Raw genomic sequence first — 16,193 nt, forward strand, 5'->3', positions numbered from 1 at the left:
TTGGGTGTAAAATAACGTGAAAAAATGCAATTTGACTTTACCAAAAATGTTATTTTACTTTTTTTTTTCTGGTGCCCCAGCTGCTGTAATTACCGTTTTTAATGAATTCTTTACAGTCAGTAAAATATTTTGAAATTAAATATAATCATAAAACACATCAAGACATGTAAATCAGTTCACCTTTTATTTTTTCTTTACAGCCAGATTATTGTACAGTCAATATAAAAGAAATTATAAATGAATTATACATGATTATTCTTTGGATATCAGCATAAAATTGCAGATAATTAAATTAATCAAACCCAACCTTGTGCTCCCGATTGAACTCCCAAGATGAGACTATATACAAAACACACACTTGGGAGTCCAAACTCTCCATACCAACACGTGAACATCGTTCATGAAGAAAACCCCGGGATGAGGCACAGACCATTGCTACTCAACGCAGTATCTAAACAAAGATGGAGACCCACTGCTCAGAAAGAAAATAAAGGAAACAGAAAAGTAGAGCAGCAACTTCCTGCCAAGAGCTTCATCTGACATCTGTGTAAACAGCAACAGCGGGGCTCTTCGCTTCTTTCAAAGCCTCTTTCCTCCACTGCCCTCGATAGAAAGGATTTCAAACAGGAGGAGCGCACTATGTTGCACACCTGTATTAGGTCAGCGAGTCACGGATTGAACATACTTCAAAAGGCCACTGTGTGGTTGCTCGGATATGGCTCTGGATATGTGTCGCTAAAGAAAGCTGAAGGTGACCTTCACCAGACTGAATGTGGGACATATTTAATCGTTTCATCCATAAACTGATTAGTAAAGACAAATAATAAACTGCACTTGATTACAAAATAAAAGTAGTATTGTACAGTATCTATGATTGAAATGTAGGGCCATGAAAGAGGATCAGCTCATTGACTCAAATGAGTTCATTCCCTCTTTCTGGTGACACAAAAACAATTATGTTGTACAAGCATTATTGCTATACTATAGAAATGTAAGAAAACAAATCTAGCTCAGATTTCTAAAAAAGACGACGACTCAACATTGATGCAACATTGAAGCAACTGGGGTCTCTAAACACAGCAGCAATGGTCAAGTCGTTCTATCAGCATTTGTGCGTTTCTTGTCTCCATGAAAGAGGCACAAGATGGAAAAAAACAAGACGACCTCAACCGTTTTTTTTTTACAACCAAACAAGACGTTACACTAGAGGCATACACAAATGAAAGGCAACTTGATTGTTGAGAAATGACACTAGGAACTTTAGAAATGCTTTTGACTTGAGCACCAAATCCAGTGAAACGCAGTGTACAGTGGATCATTGGTTAGTTTAAGTTAATTTACAATAAACCTAAAAGCACCCTTTGGGCACAATAAGCTATCTACTATAAATCAAATGTGCAAATTAATTTTCCATTCATGGGACTTTTTTACACTTTATAAAATCAATATACATACCTACAACCATTAAAATATATTTTAATAATTTGATATTGCATTAGATTTCAGAAATCACAAGATGACTTCCACGAAAATAGAGAATATAAAAGGCATGGAATAACACGTCTTTTCTCGCCATCGTAATGTGAACTTCAGAGCACGATATGCAACAGCACTCTTTATTAAAACCCACATAAATGTGCCTATTTTGAAACACTTTTTTTATTAAGCTAAAAAAGAAAAAAACGTATCTTTTTAATAAATAAAATGCAGGTTTTCCAGTCATCGGTCCAATACGTACGCCAAGCTCAATTCAAAACTGGAATGTGCTTTACTACATTGTTCTTTTTGAAAGACGGACCTTTAAAAGCCAAACAAACTGAGCGAAACACCACAAAAAATCACTTAGCCTCAAAGTAGTTTCAACACCTCAATTCCAGCTAAAATGCTGACTGAACTCTTTCCCAATTTATCAGATTGTATTTCAGTGTTTTATGTAAGCCCTTCTGAAATACATGCATTTCAGGCCATCTTAAAATCGATCAATCCTAAATGTGCCAATTTAGTCAAACCTCTCGTACAATAAAGGATCTAGTGGGCAGTCCCCCCCCCCTACAATACTGATAGACAAATAAAATATTCAATCTTTTGTCCTCGGATCACTGTAACAGTAGCACTTTACATCATCAACACAAACATCATCTACCTGCATCTACCTGCTCAAGGCGACGCCCGTTGTTTAAGGGCGCAATGCATGCCCACACTCTTAATAGTGGCTTTGAGCTAAAAAACATCTTAGTCATCCAACACGTATATATCCAATAACCGTCCAATCCCTGAGATAATCTCTTACCGTTTTCAGGTCCCAACTAGTGTTACAAAGGAGCAATGGGAAGGGGATGACAAAATATGACTTAAAAGGCACATTCCGGAAACTAAAAACCCATTTCTAGCAGGGAAGTATCAGTTCAGAACCAGGACCAGGCCATAAGATGTGTTGACCCCAAAGAACAAGAAGCTACATTAACTCATTTACAGCCAATTCAAAAAGCCCACAAAACACTCAACAGGGATGTTGGACAATTCAGACGACGCCCACATGCTACACATTAGCATAGCACCTGATGTAAAGCCATCCAGGATGTGACAGATTGCGGTACAACCTCAGTGCAACAATTGGCGTCTGAAACGGGATCTGCCCAAGCAGAGATTCAGATTTGGGAGGGGGAGCTCAATGTAAGAACTCCTGGTGGCGAGTTAGCTGGCCCAGGATTTGCGATGATCTCCTTTCTGAATGGCACTGCTGGCTCCACCCCTAAGTGGTTGAGAAAAGTCCCCACTTCGCCGATTTTCTGCCTGCCTTTTAGTCGGTTCTCGTTGACTTAACCGATCTGGACGCACTAGCACTCCGTAACCAGGGTTGCAGCGGAAGTATTGGTGACCCTCAACGGAACCGTCATTTTTACCTAGTGGATGAGAAGATACAAGGTGAACAAGTTTCTTGATTTGCTCATCAAGCAAACATCTCAAAATCTCAGAAAACACTAACCCGAGGAAGTATCTAGTTCCACCCCGACCCAGATGCCTTCAGAAAAGTGTGTCGGGCCGACGTAACGGACAGTTCCAGACTTGCTGCTTCCAACAGTTACTCTCCCTCCCACATTGAGCCAAGCGAGTTCCTTGGGTTCTGCGGCCTTATCCACATCATCGAATGTTATTTCTAGCTTCTCCACTTTGTTTCTTTGCTGTGTTGTGGTTGCTTTTCTATCATCGTCTCCTTTGTCCTGTCCAATGATGTTACTAAACGACCTGAGTTCATTGGCTTTGACCTTCTGGAGGGAAAAAGGGCTGTCCATGTTGGCGCTAACATGTGCTTCGTGCTGAGAGGTGGTGACGCCGTTCCTGCAAGCTCCCTGCGTGTCTTTGAGGTTCACAGGGTCTGATTTTAGCCCAGCTTCTACAGGAGCAACAGAGGCATTAACAGGGTTGACTAGACAGTCATCACTGTTTTCTCTTCCGTGTCTGGACGCTACAGGACTGACGTGGGTATTGGGGGTAGGTATGAGGTCCCCGCAAGCTACTGAGACGTCCGAAAGAGTGGCGGTGGAGATGCTAGTTGAGAAATAGCCACTGGAGGCCTCACTGATGGGACTCAGGGGCAGGTCATGCAGATCATGCGAGGAGGAGGAAGGGGCGTCTGGCCCGTCTGGGTGTCTGTCTGAAGGAGTACTCTTCCCTATCACTGTAACCTAAAGGGAGGCACGTCCAAAACCACAAGGAACGTTGAACTACGTTCTCAAACTACCATTTGAAGATTTGAAAGCATGCAATTTACATCACATGCAGGATAGATGGACACTTTAAGGCAAAAAATAAGTTTGCAACCCAATTCATTATTCATAGTTTCTGCTAAAGACGGTTTCAGATGTGCTTACCGGCTCTATTCGAACTCTTCCTTCATCCGGACTGTTGGCTGTTTGCATAATTATCCGAGGCGTATGCTGGAGAGATGAATGGAACATATTAATTTTTTTTTTGACTTTTCGGTAATGGAGCACAGGGCTTGATTTAAGCATCGCATTTACGTTTGGAGCATGTGGATCGTTTGATCTAAAGTACAGACAGATCAAGAGTCTGCACGCAGGGGAAAAGTGATGTACTTGATAAAATATCACTGTCAGGTTTTTCTTCTCTATGCACCTCTGTTTAAAGCATGCCGGGAGATATTATGAAAGGGTATGACTTGGCAATTAATCTCGAGGAAATTAAACATTGGAGTCTATCTATTGGCTCCATCCTAACGTATAATCAGGTTATCTTGACATGATTGACTTTGCCAAAATAAGGACACGGTTTTAATCAAAATACTGAAAAAGGCCGTTTTTCATGCAAAAAATCCACCACCAACCAATAAGGTTTAAATTTACGACTTAATCTGTCTCGTACGAGAAGGAGACTATATCACGGATATACAGTATACTGGCAATAAAGTAGCGTATAGAATTTCTGTCTAAATGGAAATGAGGATGAAACTACATTAGTCTAGTATCTAAAATTGACTGGAATTAAATCTGTTTAAGTACATTTGCATCTTCTTTGATTACCACGTATTTACTCGCAATCTGAACGCTGTACATTTCTGACAGACTTAGCTAGGCTAATTCCACCAGTTACGTAAATGATACTTAACATTGCGTTTTTATATTAATACTAGTATAGTAAGTATAGTGAAATTAAACATACACTATTTATTTTGTTTATCATGTTTATTTTAGTGCGGTCAATTGATTAAAAAATATTAACTAACTAATCACACACAGCATTTATGTTTTTAAATATACTTTTACATTCTAATATTTCACATTTGATCTCCAAATGAATGTAGAAACAACACATTTCTTTAACAGCATCATTTTATGAATGAAAGCCAACATTCTAATGTCTTTATTAAAAAAAAAGTTTTTTTCTATTAATCAAACCCATTATAATAAGTGTGCCCTTCCTACCTGTCTAACAGGTAGGACATATAAAGATAATTAAATTCTCAAACACTTTACAGTCTTTACTGCTAAATACATGAAATACAGAAGAATCCTCATTAAAGCTACAAAATCACAATCACTTCTTTTCTTTTGTTCTTTGATTAACATTAGTGACAGGAGTCACAGTACTCACACTACTCTCTGCATTCATTTAAGACTTAATTTAACTTGTTGAAGACTCTGCTTACGAAAATACTAGACAAAATGGGCTATCTGGAGTTATCTTGTGTGTTTTTGTTCATTCAAGCACGAAACAGAAGTTAATACTGGTACGCTGTCTGACAGATTCTGACGCAGCCTTTAGCCCGTGTCAATACAACCATTTCAAATCGTGCCCAAAAAGTTTAAAGGCCTTTATACGAATAAGAGCGTGATTATATAATGTAACGCTAGACAATGATTACGGAAAAAACAGGATGTTGCGTTAATGGTGTTAAATATTTTTAACGTGTTAATCTGAAAAAATTAATCGCATGCGTTAACGCGTTAACATTGACAGCCCTAATTAATACATGAATCATCTCACTGAGGCAACGATGCCACACTTTGCGGAAATCAACATGCAGAGAAATTTACAAGCGTAGGTTGCTTCTCTTTCAGTTTGTCCAATTTACAACTAGTATCCTACATTAAAGGGACAGTTCACCCAAAAATGAGTTACTCACTCTCTAGTTGTTCCAAACCTGTATAAATTTCTTTGTTCTGAACACAGAGAAAGATATTTGGAAGAATGCTTATAATCAAACAGTTCTTGGCCATCAATGACTACCATAGTAGGAAAAATTACAATGGTAGTCAATGGTGCCCCAGAACAGTCAGTTGCTTACATTCTTCCAAATATCTTACTCTGTGTTCATCAAAACAAAACAAAAAAAACAGATTTAGAATTCATGACATAATTTTCATTTTGGGGGGAGTATCCCTTTAAAAATGGTAAACCACACAAATGCAATTAACATGTGGTTTGCTCATTAAAAGCCATTGGTTACAGATGAAACAAGACCAGACCTGTTGGGAGTGAGGAGAGGGTCTCAGATCTTTCTTGTCATCTCGCGCTGGAAATAGAGATTTGAGGAGTTTGGGCATCTGAGGGACCAGAGCTTTGACTGGGGAGATATAAGAAGCAGCAAGTCCTGAAAACCCTGCAGGTGGGACGGGTGGGTAACAAACAAGGTAGAGAGAGAGAGAGACGGCAGGAACAGATGTGAAAGAGATGTAAAAGGAAGAGTGTGTGAAGTTGGAGGAACTAATTTTTGAGAGATTACAATGAGATCTAGAAGATGCGTTGAACTGAGTTTAGTTTTACTCCAGTGTTACTGCGGTACCAGTGTTAATCGTTTTAGATACTCTGGCATCAGCAATGAACAGTAAAATCTGTTTTATAGTTGAGGATTTATGTAACCATGACCAGCCATGCGACAAAGCTATATGCGACAAAATGTTTTAATGATTTTATTTTTTACTTTTACTGCCTTCAAAAGGTTTCTTAGGGTTTATCTTTCTTAACTGATCACAGATCAATTCAATTTCTATACATACAGAAGGTCCAATTAAACCCTCTATTTTCTAAATTCTTAACAAAATATCAAATGTTATTGAAAATTGTTGATATTGTTTAAATAAATCTGTTATTTGAATGATTTTTTATACCATTAGTCTTAGTAGATGAACTAGATGAACATGACAGCATATTCAGGAAACAAAAAATGTATTATGCCACTTTTATTATTATGTCACACTATCCAGTAGAGGACAGTAAGTTAAAAGGACAGCCAAAGAATGAATCATGTTGGAAATAGAAAAGCAAGATTTATTTTACCGCGGATAAATCAGACTGCTGTTATTTCATACCTTGCTCAGATTCTTGATTCGGCATGGGGGGTGTAGGGGGTCTAGATTGCCGTGGCAGTGTTTTACTGTATTGCGACGATGTCATGAAGATGTCTTGTTGACTCTCCCATTGATTCTTACATAAGCAAATAAGACAACAGAGGTTATATAAAGTGAGCCGTTTCCTGTGGTGGACCATATGTCTTATTTTCACACCGAACTCTTACCTTGTTGTCATCCAGCACAGAGTTGAGCGACAGATCCTGTCTGCTTCCAGATAACTGGAGGAGAAAGAAACGTTAAGTTTAGAGCGGTAAATAAGTCTGTTATGATGAATTTATAAGCCTGCAGATGGTCTTACCCGGTGCACGCTGGGAGAGCTGAGACTGCGTCTGCTGCCTTTAGCTTTACCTGCCAAATGCTCCTTTACTGCCACTTCCTGTAGCACACGACATCATATATATTAAGACTTACACAAGCCGTATATAAAAAAAGTCAAAACTGCGGTGAGAACGCTGGTTCAAAAGCATTGGGGAGTCAGATTAATTTTAATGAAACAATTCATTTCATTTCATTCAACGAACTCCCAGGATTTATTTGAATACTTTTGAACGATGTTTATCATTATGATTCATTGTTATATAGAGGGTGTTTGTTTTGAAGCTTTGCTGCAGTCGAGGGATTCATTCGAGCTGTGAATCAGTTTAACTAAATCTTTAAAAAGAATCAAGTCATTGCATGGCTCATTTATCGAGTCATTTGAATCAAAAAACACACAAGCTCTCGGGATTCATTTTTTATATTTGTATACGTTTACTAATAGTTTTGAATGCGGTTTATCATTATGATTCATTGTTATATAGGACAGTGTTCGTTTTGAAGCTTTGCTGCAGTCGAGCGATTCATTCGAGCTGTGAATCAGTTTAACCGAATCATTAAAAGAACCGATTCATTTCAAGACTCATTTATTGAATCAAAGTTCACACAAGCTCCTAGAATTCCTTTTCAATACTTTCAAACATTTACTAATACTTTTAAACGCTGTTTATCATCATGATTCATTGTTATGTAAGACGGTGTTCGTTTTAAAGCTTTGCTACACAAGAGATTCATTAAAGCTATGAATCAGTTAAAGAGACTTGATTTGATCATGAATCGTACATCTAACCTGTCTCAAGCGATCCAGTGTGAGAATGTTCTCCACAGCCAAGACGCTCCGCAAATACTTCTCTATAGCGGCTACATTGTCAGATGATTTGGGGTTCTCTGCGCTAGCGGCCACACGGGCTAACATCTCCCGATCTTCTGAGCACTGACTGTCCTGCTGACATACAGAGCCAAAACAGACAGATGACAGTCAACAAGCAAGCCATGAGCCAAGAGAACATGTGAGCAGCTGATACACGTTATGCATTATAGACAACAAAAATATTGTGTGTTTAATGGCAAATTTCGCATGCTTACCCCTGGAATGTTGGAGACGACCTCGAAGGTCACCCCACAGCCAGGAATGGTGCTCCTGGTGGACATTCTTCTCAGGAAATTTTGAGCAAAACCCTACGTAATAAAATAAAATGAATGAGCTTTTTCTGAGAGAAATAGGCGACTACATATAAAAGATAGGAAGACTGATCATGTACTATCTCACACCTGTCGTCCAGTAAGGTTAACGCAGATGCGTTTGCGCAGGACTAACTGCATCTCTGCAGGGTGGCTGAGCTGCACCACAGCGCGAACGATCAGGTAAACCCTCTGATCCTGAGCGGCCCCTCGGCTCAGCTGCGGGCAGTCGTGAACCGTGGAGTCCCAGGACGCCTCTGCTTTCACCTGAAAAGAAAAACAATCCGTTGCTTTAACAGATGAGACCAGGCAGCCGATATAATCTCCAAGAGCCCCGAAGGATGCTGCTGGTGCTTGAGACACATTCCCACCTCTCCATCATAGTGTTTGACGATCTGAAGGTCAAAAAATTCATCCTCATCCTCTGTGCTAAGAGTAGCATCCCAGCCGCCTGCCTCGGGAACGTCCAGGTTTTCTTGAGAGCTGAAGTCATCGGCTGACAAGAGATAGACAGGGTGTGAAAACAATGTGACGACATGGCGAGTTGTCTGAACGGCTAGTCAACAAATTAGACTAGTTGACCTTGGCGTTGAGAAGATAAACGAAAGGTGATTGAAAGGATAATGTGCAAGGGGATATTACATCGCTGCTCTTCAGCACACGGGAAAACATACCGCTCAGATCGAGGAAGAGCACTGGAATGTGTGTTTCCATCCCAGGTACTGGTACCCTGCCAAGAGAGACATTAAAATCAACCCATGACCCAAATACTACAACTAAACATTTGTAAAAGTGTTTAACTGATACTGACGTCGATTTAACGGAACACTGCCGTTAATCCAAATATCCATCAATCAAAACACACTGTATATATACAAACACAACCCACTCCCTTTAAATTTTATTCAGTTTCTTTCCATGCATTTTGTGTTTAGACATCAAGACCAGAGATTCCAGCCAGGTTCGGAGACTCAATGACAAGAGTTTTTCATATGTTTGCCGGTCTACAAGTGAAGTCGTACCACTCAGCGGGAGCTCCCGGTATTCCACTTCCAGCAGAGGGCACCATCACCGCATTTCTCTCCTCTGTTAGTGTCAGACGCCATTCCAGCAGCTGGGCTTCTCGCTCCACGTCATCCTCTGATTTATCTGGAAACAAAGAGCAGACTCACAGTCTCACTCACACACATCCGGTCAGAAATGAACCACTTTTCAATATTTCAATTTAGTTTTATATTATATGCAATATCATATATAGGTCTATCTAGTGATGGTTTTTACAGATATTGCAGTGACCAGAAACTGTGAGAATCTATTTTTTACCAAGACGAGTTAATGCGTGTACAAAAACCTTAACATCTAAACTTTAAGCAGTGATGACATCACTGTCTATTTTACTGTCATTGTTGATTTTGAAGTAAACGCTGAGGGTCGATTGTTGGACTAAAACCTTGTATATCCAAAACTGCCACTTCGCAGGAAAAGAAAAAACAGCATTTTTTCTATAATTAAACACTATGTTTAAAATTGACAATATCTTCAAAATGCACAGACAAACATGAAGGGTGACCAATAGTAATGATTTGTGAAAAAATGGAGACACGAGGTCGATATGTAAAAAGTGTTAAAGGAATAGTTCAAACTCAAATGAAACTTCTGTCATTATTTACACGCCCTCTTGTCATTTCAAACCTGTATGACTTTCTTTTTCTGCAGACTTAAAGAAGATATTTTGAAAAATGTTGATAAACCATTGGTCGCCATTGACTTGCATTGGTTTTGTGTCCATACAATAGAAGTCAATGGGGACCAACGGTTTTTGGTTACCAACATTTTTTCAAAAATTTCTTCTTTTGTGTTTTGCAGAAGAAAATCACACAGGTTTAAAATGACAACAGTGTGAGTAAATGATGACAGCATTTTCATTTTGAAGGTGAACTATTCCTAGTATAAAAAAAGAAAAGCATCATAACATTGTGTGCATCATTTATATTTTTCTAACCATAATAAAATAGAAATGCGTAGAGTGAGAAAAATCACATCCAACCAAAAAAAAATGATGTGCATAAAGCTACATGCGGAGGCACAGTCAGGAGTAAATGTTTTATTGCGTTGCACCTGCTTGGTACACAGCTGAGAACCAGAACAAACAGCGCAGAAAGATCATTCTGCTTTGAATCTAAACAATCTGCTGTCTTTCTCAAAGACTGATGGGTAATTACATGAACCCCTCCATAAAGGACACAACAAAAAGTCAATTAGTATCAGACTGAAGAGACTCTAAAGAGCACGAAATGGTTCACTTAGTGTTTACCTGTTTTGCTGACCAGCGTCTGTAGATGTTGGTCCAGATATTCTTGTCTCTTCGTGAGAGCGGTGAGCCACTGATGCCTCAGACGCTCCAAATCTCGCTCCTATAAACATTGAATAAATAAATAATAAAATTGTATCTAGAATATTTCTACATTTTTATATAAATATTAGCATTGAGAGTATACAGCATGTTGTATCACATACCTGATAACTATCCATTTCATCACCCTCGGCCTAAAAAAAACAAACAAGGTAAGAATTAGCTATCTGACTCTCAATCGATGGCAGACATAATGTAAATCTTTTAAAAGTTCTACCTCTTGCGTCTCATTGGCTTTGGTCATCACCGCCTGCCTGATCTCCACACATCCGATCGACACCCCCAGAATGATCTCTGCTATTAAAGGCATTGTGCCGGAGTCCTGAACGGATCGTACCTCCACCTGTACCCGCCGAGACTGGCCCTGATCGAGTCACAAATATAAAGTTTAAAACCCCATAAAATGTTTGCGATGGTCTAATATATAACAGTAAGGAGTCCTTGAGTTGGAAGGAGCGCTGACCTGCTTGAGCTGGAAGATGCCACCTGTCCGCACATCTCGTGCTGGCACCACCTCCACAGGCATGTACTCCCCGTTCTCATTCAGCTCCAGTATCTGTACCCACATCTCCAACTTGCGCGTGACCTCGCTCCACCTGGAGGTCGCATAAAAGTCAACCAGTGCAGTTTAGGTCACCATGACAACCACATGTGCAGCAAAACAAGCAAGATGATATCAAAGGATGGGTCTTGCTACATGGTTTCTGACTAAATGCATTCAGAAGTGTCGGGATAATCGGAGGTGGAGTTTGATTTTGCGCTAACCTATCTCGTAACGTGCGTGTCTTGGCCTGGATGATGCTCAGGTCCCACAGCGCTGGGTTCCTGCCCGGATCAGCCTGTCTGTGTCCAAACACTTCAATGCCAACGGCACCCTCTGTCAGATACTCAATAAAATCTTCTGTCACGGTTATAGCATGCTCCTACGACAAAGAATTTAAAATAAGAACATTCACATTTTAGTCGAACCACATGTCCGACATTCATCGTCTTTCCTTTATACGTTTTATAATTTTCTATTCACTATAATAGCTATTAAAGGGACAGTTCAAGCCAAATTCTCCTTATCATGTCATTCTAAACCCGTGTGTCTTCCTTTGCTCTGGAAAAAAAGGAACTTTTGAGGAATGTTGGTAACCAAACATCATTGGTTCCCATTGACTTCCATTGTATGGACACAAAAATACTAAGCAATTTCTTAAAATATCTTCTCTCGTGTTCCACAGACAAAAAGAGTAATTAACTAATTTTGTACAACGTGAGGGTGAATAAATGATGACAGAATTTTTTTTTGGATGAACTATGCTTTTAACTATATACACATTTCATCATACGTGACAATTATATGTTCAGCAATGCTATCAATTTGTCAGTTAAATCTATTAAAATTAATATATAATTATTTCATTGTTACAAAAAAATTCTCAAACTACATTCAAACACATGTGAAATGCAAATTCAGAAATCACTTTGTTAAATCTGGCATCTGTGTTTGAGTTTATATATATATATATATATATATTCTCAAACTACATTCAAACACATGTGAAATGCAAATTCAGAAATCACAAAGCCCCAAAATTTCCATTCACCATACAAGGAATGCAAATCACTTTTGTTAAATCTGGCATCTGTGTTTGAGTTTTATATATATATATATATATATATATATATATATATATGTGCTCCACTGGGAAGACTCACACTGGTCTCCCACAAGAGTACCGAAGAACTGCTAAGCTACAATGCAGCAAAACGTGACCTCATTAAAATTCATATTCAAATGTTTTCTAAAAAGCACATGGCTTGACTCGTACCTTACAGCTGTCAAACACCACCATACAGTGAGGGTCTTTACTGCTGGAGAAAGAGGCAGACGGATCTACTTCTGGAGCAACAATGATGGGCTCTGCCTGGTCCCAGAATGAATACTGACAGAAGACAAAATTGGACAGATACTGTGGGAGACCTGTAGCCTGCAGGATCTTAATCTGTTTGAGAAACATAAGACAATGACGACATATGACAAATGTAGCATTATAGAACTGGGTATCCTCATAATAATGAATCGCTGCAATTCTTTACTAAAAAGACATCTCTTAAGAATATTTGTTGAGGAGACTTTTATTTTGAATGTGAATGAACATTAATGTGAATGTTAAATTCTCCCTCGCTCGTAAAATTGCTTTGGATAAAAGTGTTTACTAAATGAATAAATGTAAATGTACACATCTGAATATGACACAAAACATTATAAAATATACCATAGTTTAAAAGTAACTAAAGGGATGTTGACCACTATGATTTATTATGTAGTTAGTTGAGCATAAGAGTGGGCCATCAAAACTCATTCAGTACTCACCATACAGACCAGCTTGCGTTCCTGCACTTCACCGTCTGGGCTTCCGTCGCTTTCATCTCCTCCAGCTACGCTGTCATCAAAGCCTCCGCCCACTCTCATCACCTCCACGTGCAGTCGCCCGGCAACCTGACACAGCAACAAGTGAACAGCACTTCACTCGACCGCTGAAAATCAACTGAGCATCTCACGCTTCACATCATGACTCTATTAGATCCAATTTCACAGATGAATTTGCCCTTGATTTAATTACCGCCTCGTTTCATCTTCTGGAGGAGCAGGATTTCCTTCAGAAATGAAACGATTCGCTTGCCATGAAACGTTCATGGCGTATCCAAGCGCTGATTGAGTTTGACAGACGGCTCACCTCTCCTTTCTGATTAATGATGGGGACGGCGTATTGTAGCTTGACATCGTAGAAGAGGCAGGAGAGGAAGACGTTGGCCACACCGATCAAACTGTGGTTCACCTGTTCGTCGAAGAAAGGGTCGGCCCTTTTGAAGTATGACCTCATCACCTGTGAATTGGAGAGAGGAACCACAGATATGAATAAAACGCATCTAAATCAGACGCTTCTTTATTTATGATTTAAAGCTGCAATCCATAACTTTTGCCTCTCTATTGCCATCTCTGTTCAAAACATAATATTGCAGGTTACTTTACGTACTTATCTTTATATACAGAATTAAATCTCAGTCCATTATAATTTTATCACTGCACATCACGTTTTTTATTTTGTCTGCTATTAAAATGAATAATGTTAAATTGTAAGTGCAATTGAGACTTTATGAGACTAACTGCCTTCATTTTCATCATATTGATGAATGACTATTTTATACCTCCTTATGACCTCCAAATAACCTGTTTTAACTATTTAATATGTATGATAAAGATGATCTTACAGGATTATCCTCATCAAAGTCCTTCCACTCCTGGTAAAGCTCTCGCATGTCCACCAGCCGGTTCTCCATCTTCTCAAGGGCCCAGATCTGCTTGACCTTGCCTTTCCTCCTCACTTGAATAGCAGGTTCACTCAGTACAGCATCTCTCTACATACACAAGAACACAACACGTTCAGCTGATGGAAACGGTCCAGCGCTTCAGACTGATTCTTAAAATGTCTGGTACACAGGCATAAAAAGCGACTGACCTTCCTGTTGGCGTTGAGGTTTGCGGCAGGTATCTGTAGTGTGACTCTGTACTCCGTTTTTTTGTCTAGTTCTTCAGAGATGAAACTTGCCTCCTGCACTAACAGATTAGCTCGGACGATTTGCTCCCTCAGTTTCCTCAAACTTCGGGTCAGCACCGACTCCCTGGAGGAAAATGACAGAGATCACGCAGTATCAACATACATTATTCACAATTTTATCCACATTTGAACATCTTGAAATTTTAGTAGAGCACAATTTAAATGTTTGTACACAGATTTCGCACACAAATTTGGTTGGATGCAATCTTGAATGAGATCAATTGCGTACTCCTGTATATTTTTCCTTGGCATTATTTTTTTTGTATTTGTCCATCCACACATCTCTGTTCATTATTTTATCCACACCTTCTTCAATAATACAATGACATTTTTTCATTGAACTATAGTATGTAGCACCACCTTCTCAATGTTTATAAAGAGGGTACAATTCCTCACCTCTCCTCGCCCCACTGACGCAGGCGATGTTGGGCGCTGGCTGATGATGACATTCCTCCCTGGCTCAGTCTTTCCAAACTTCGGTACTGTGGCTGCAGAGGCTGCGACTGCGGTATCTGCATGCTCTGTCTGTCCGGGGTCAGCTGTCTGCGCAGCTGCTGCAGCTCCTGCTCGTACATGAGCCTCTGACGCTCCAGAGCGGTCTTCTTCTCCTCTTCGTGCTGTCGCTCCAGAGACTGCAAAACGGCCTGCATGGGGTCTGAAAGATGGAGAAAAGGACACATATTACAATTACATTTAGTCATTTAGCAGACGCTTTTATCCAAAGCGACTTACAGAGAGTTCAGGGAGCAAAAAGCGATATGTCACACAGGAGCAATAACACAATAGGTGATAATACCAAGTTACTAGTTTCAACAAAAGCCAGACAATTTCACAAAATGAAATCTTCCCCTTACACATGAAGTAATATATTTTTGTGTGTCCTCACCGTTGCTGCCCAGTGCCTTCATCATGACCTCGGTCTGTGCAAACTCATAGCTGAAGCTGACCTCGCTGGACACCTCGCTGGCCGTGTCTCCCTCTGCATCCAGCTGTTCACTGCTGCTACCATTCTTCATGTTTCCCTCACCCTCCTCCTCATCACCCCGTGAGCGTCGCTTCGGTAAGTTTATCCTGAATTTGACACAAAACACGATTCTTCATGAGAGCAGTTATCTGCTTCTTTATGTAAGAAAAACAAAAACAAAGAGTGGAGGTATTTTTCTATCCTATGTACTGTAATCTGTATTAAACTGACCTGAAAAAGTGGTTGTTCCCCCAAAAAATACGATCGCCATGGTGAAGCTGTTGCCGGCTTGTGACTGGAGATCCGTTCACACAGGTTCTACATCAACAGCAGCAACATAACATTACAAAACTGCTACAACAATTCCCAATAAAGATTTAGTTCTTATCATCAAGAACATTTGTATCCTTTAAGTATGTGTTAAGTGATTTTCAGTTCAGAAATTGCTCCTCTGAGCTTTGATGCTTTGACCTTTAGCTTTGAATCTATGACCTTCTGGGTGACCGCCACCACTGCATTACCTTGAGTTTCTGTACGGGTTGAGAAATACAGCTCCCTCGGGTGTGATATTAATGACACAGTGCTCGGCTTGGATGCCCATCCCACACAGTTGGATGTCCTGGGAGTCTGCTGATCCGACCTTGGTGTGTTCCTGCAAAACATCCGAGCTGTTAATACCACACGAGCCATATCCGTCCAAGAGTAACATCATTACAAGCACTTAACACACGTACATAAAATCTATTATTACAGGTTGCATGTACATAAAGAGGTATAAGATTACAAAGCACTATACCAACAAACAATAAGGCTTAAAGGGGTCAAATGACACGGCTTTA

General features: G+C 39.7%; 1 protein-coding gene across 5 annotated transcripts in view; it reads right to left on the reverse strand.

The window, feature by feature from the left end:
• Positions 1–170: 170 nt before the first annotated feature.
• Positions 171–16,193, reverse strand: part of kif13ba (kinesin family member 13Ba) — a 37,681-nt gene continuing 21,658 nt past the window's right edge. For 2 of the 5 annotated variants that reach the window (XM_057344553.1, XM_057344550.1), the window contains exons 14-40: positions 15,876–16,006; positions 15,586–15,672; positions 15,277–15,461; positions 14,787–15,045; positions 14,292–14,454; positions 14,044–14,190; positions 13,509–13,658; positions 13,145–13,270; positions 12,600–12,773; positions 11,548–11,705; positions 11,246–11,378; positions 11,000–11,146; positions 10,887–10,916; positions 10,684–10,783; positions 9,392–9,518; positions 9,044–9,099; positions 8,741–8,865; positions 8,460–8,636; positions 8,274–8,366; positions 7,978–8,130; positions 7,171–7,248; positions 7,037–7,090; positions 6,831–6,945; positions 5,988–6,121; positions 3,873–3,938; positions 2,987–3,686; positions 171–2,903 (exon numbers count right to left, since the gene is read on the reverse strand). In XM_057344553.1, the coding sequence (XP_057200536.1) occupies positions 2,695–2,903; positions 2,987–3,686; positions 3,873–3,938; positions 5,988–6,121; positions 6,831–6,945; positions 7,037–7,090; positions 7,171–7,248; positions 7,978–8,130; positions 8,274–8,366; positions 8,460–8,636; positions 8,741–8,865; positions 9,044–9,099; positions 9,392–9,518; positions 10,684–10,783; positions 10,887–10,916; positions 11,000–11,146; positions 11,246–11,378; positions 11,548–11,705; positions 12,600–12,773; positions 13,145–13,270; positions 13,509–13,658; positions 14,044–14,190; positions 14,292–14,454; positions 14,787–15,045; positions 15,277–15,461; positions 15,586–15,672; positions 15,876–16,006 (4,077 nt within the window). In that variant the 3' untranslated portion in view covers positions 171–2,694. Of the gene's footprint in view, positions 2,904–2,986; positions 3,687–3,872; positions 3,939–5,987; positions 6,122–6,830; positions 6,946–7,036; positions 7,091–7,170; positions 7,249–7,977; positions 8,134–8,273; positions 8,367–8,459; positions 8,637–8,740; positions 8,866–9,043; positions 9,100–9,391; positions 9,519–10,683; positions 10,784–10,886; positions 10,917–10,999; positions 11,147–11,245; positions 11,379–11,547; positions 11,706–12,599; positions 12,774–13,144; positions 13,271–13,508; positions 13,659–14,043; positions 14,191–14,291; positions 14,455–14,786; positions 15,046–15,276; positions 15,462–15,585; positions 15,673–15,875; positions 16,007–16,193 lie in introns of all 5 variants that reach the window. The other 3 variants (XM_057344551.1, XM_057344549.1, XM_057344552.1) reach the window with 2 other exon arrangements.

Source organism: Triplophysa rosa, linkage group LG10 (assembly GCF_024868665.1).
Source record: "Triplophysa rosa linkage group LG10, Trosa_1v2, whole genome shotgun sequence".
Classification (NCBI taxonomy): Eukaryota; Metazoa; Chordata; class Actinopteri; order Cypriniformes; family Nemacheilidae; genus Triplophysa; species Triplophysa rosa.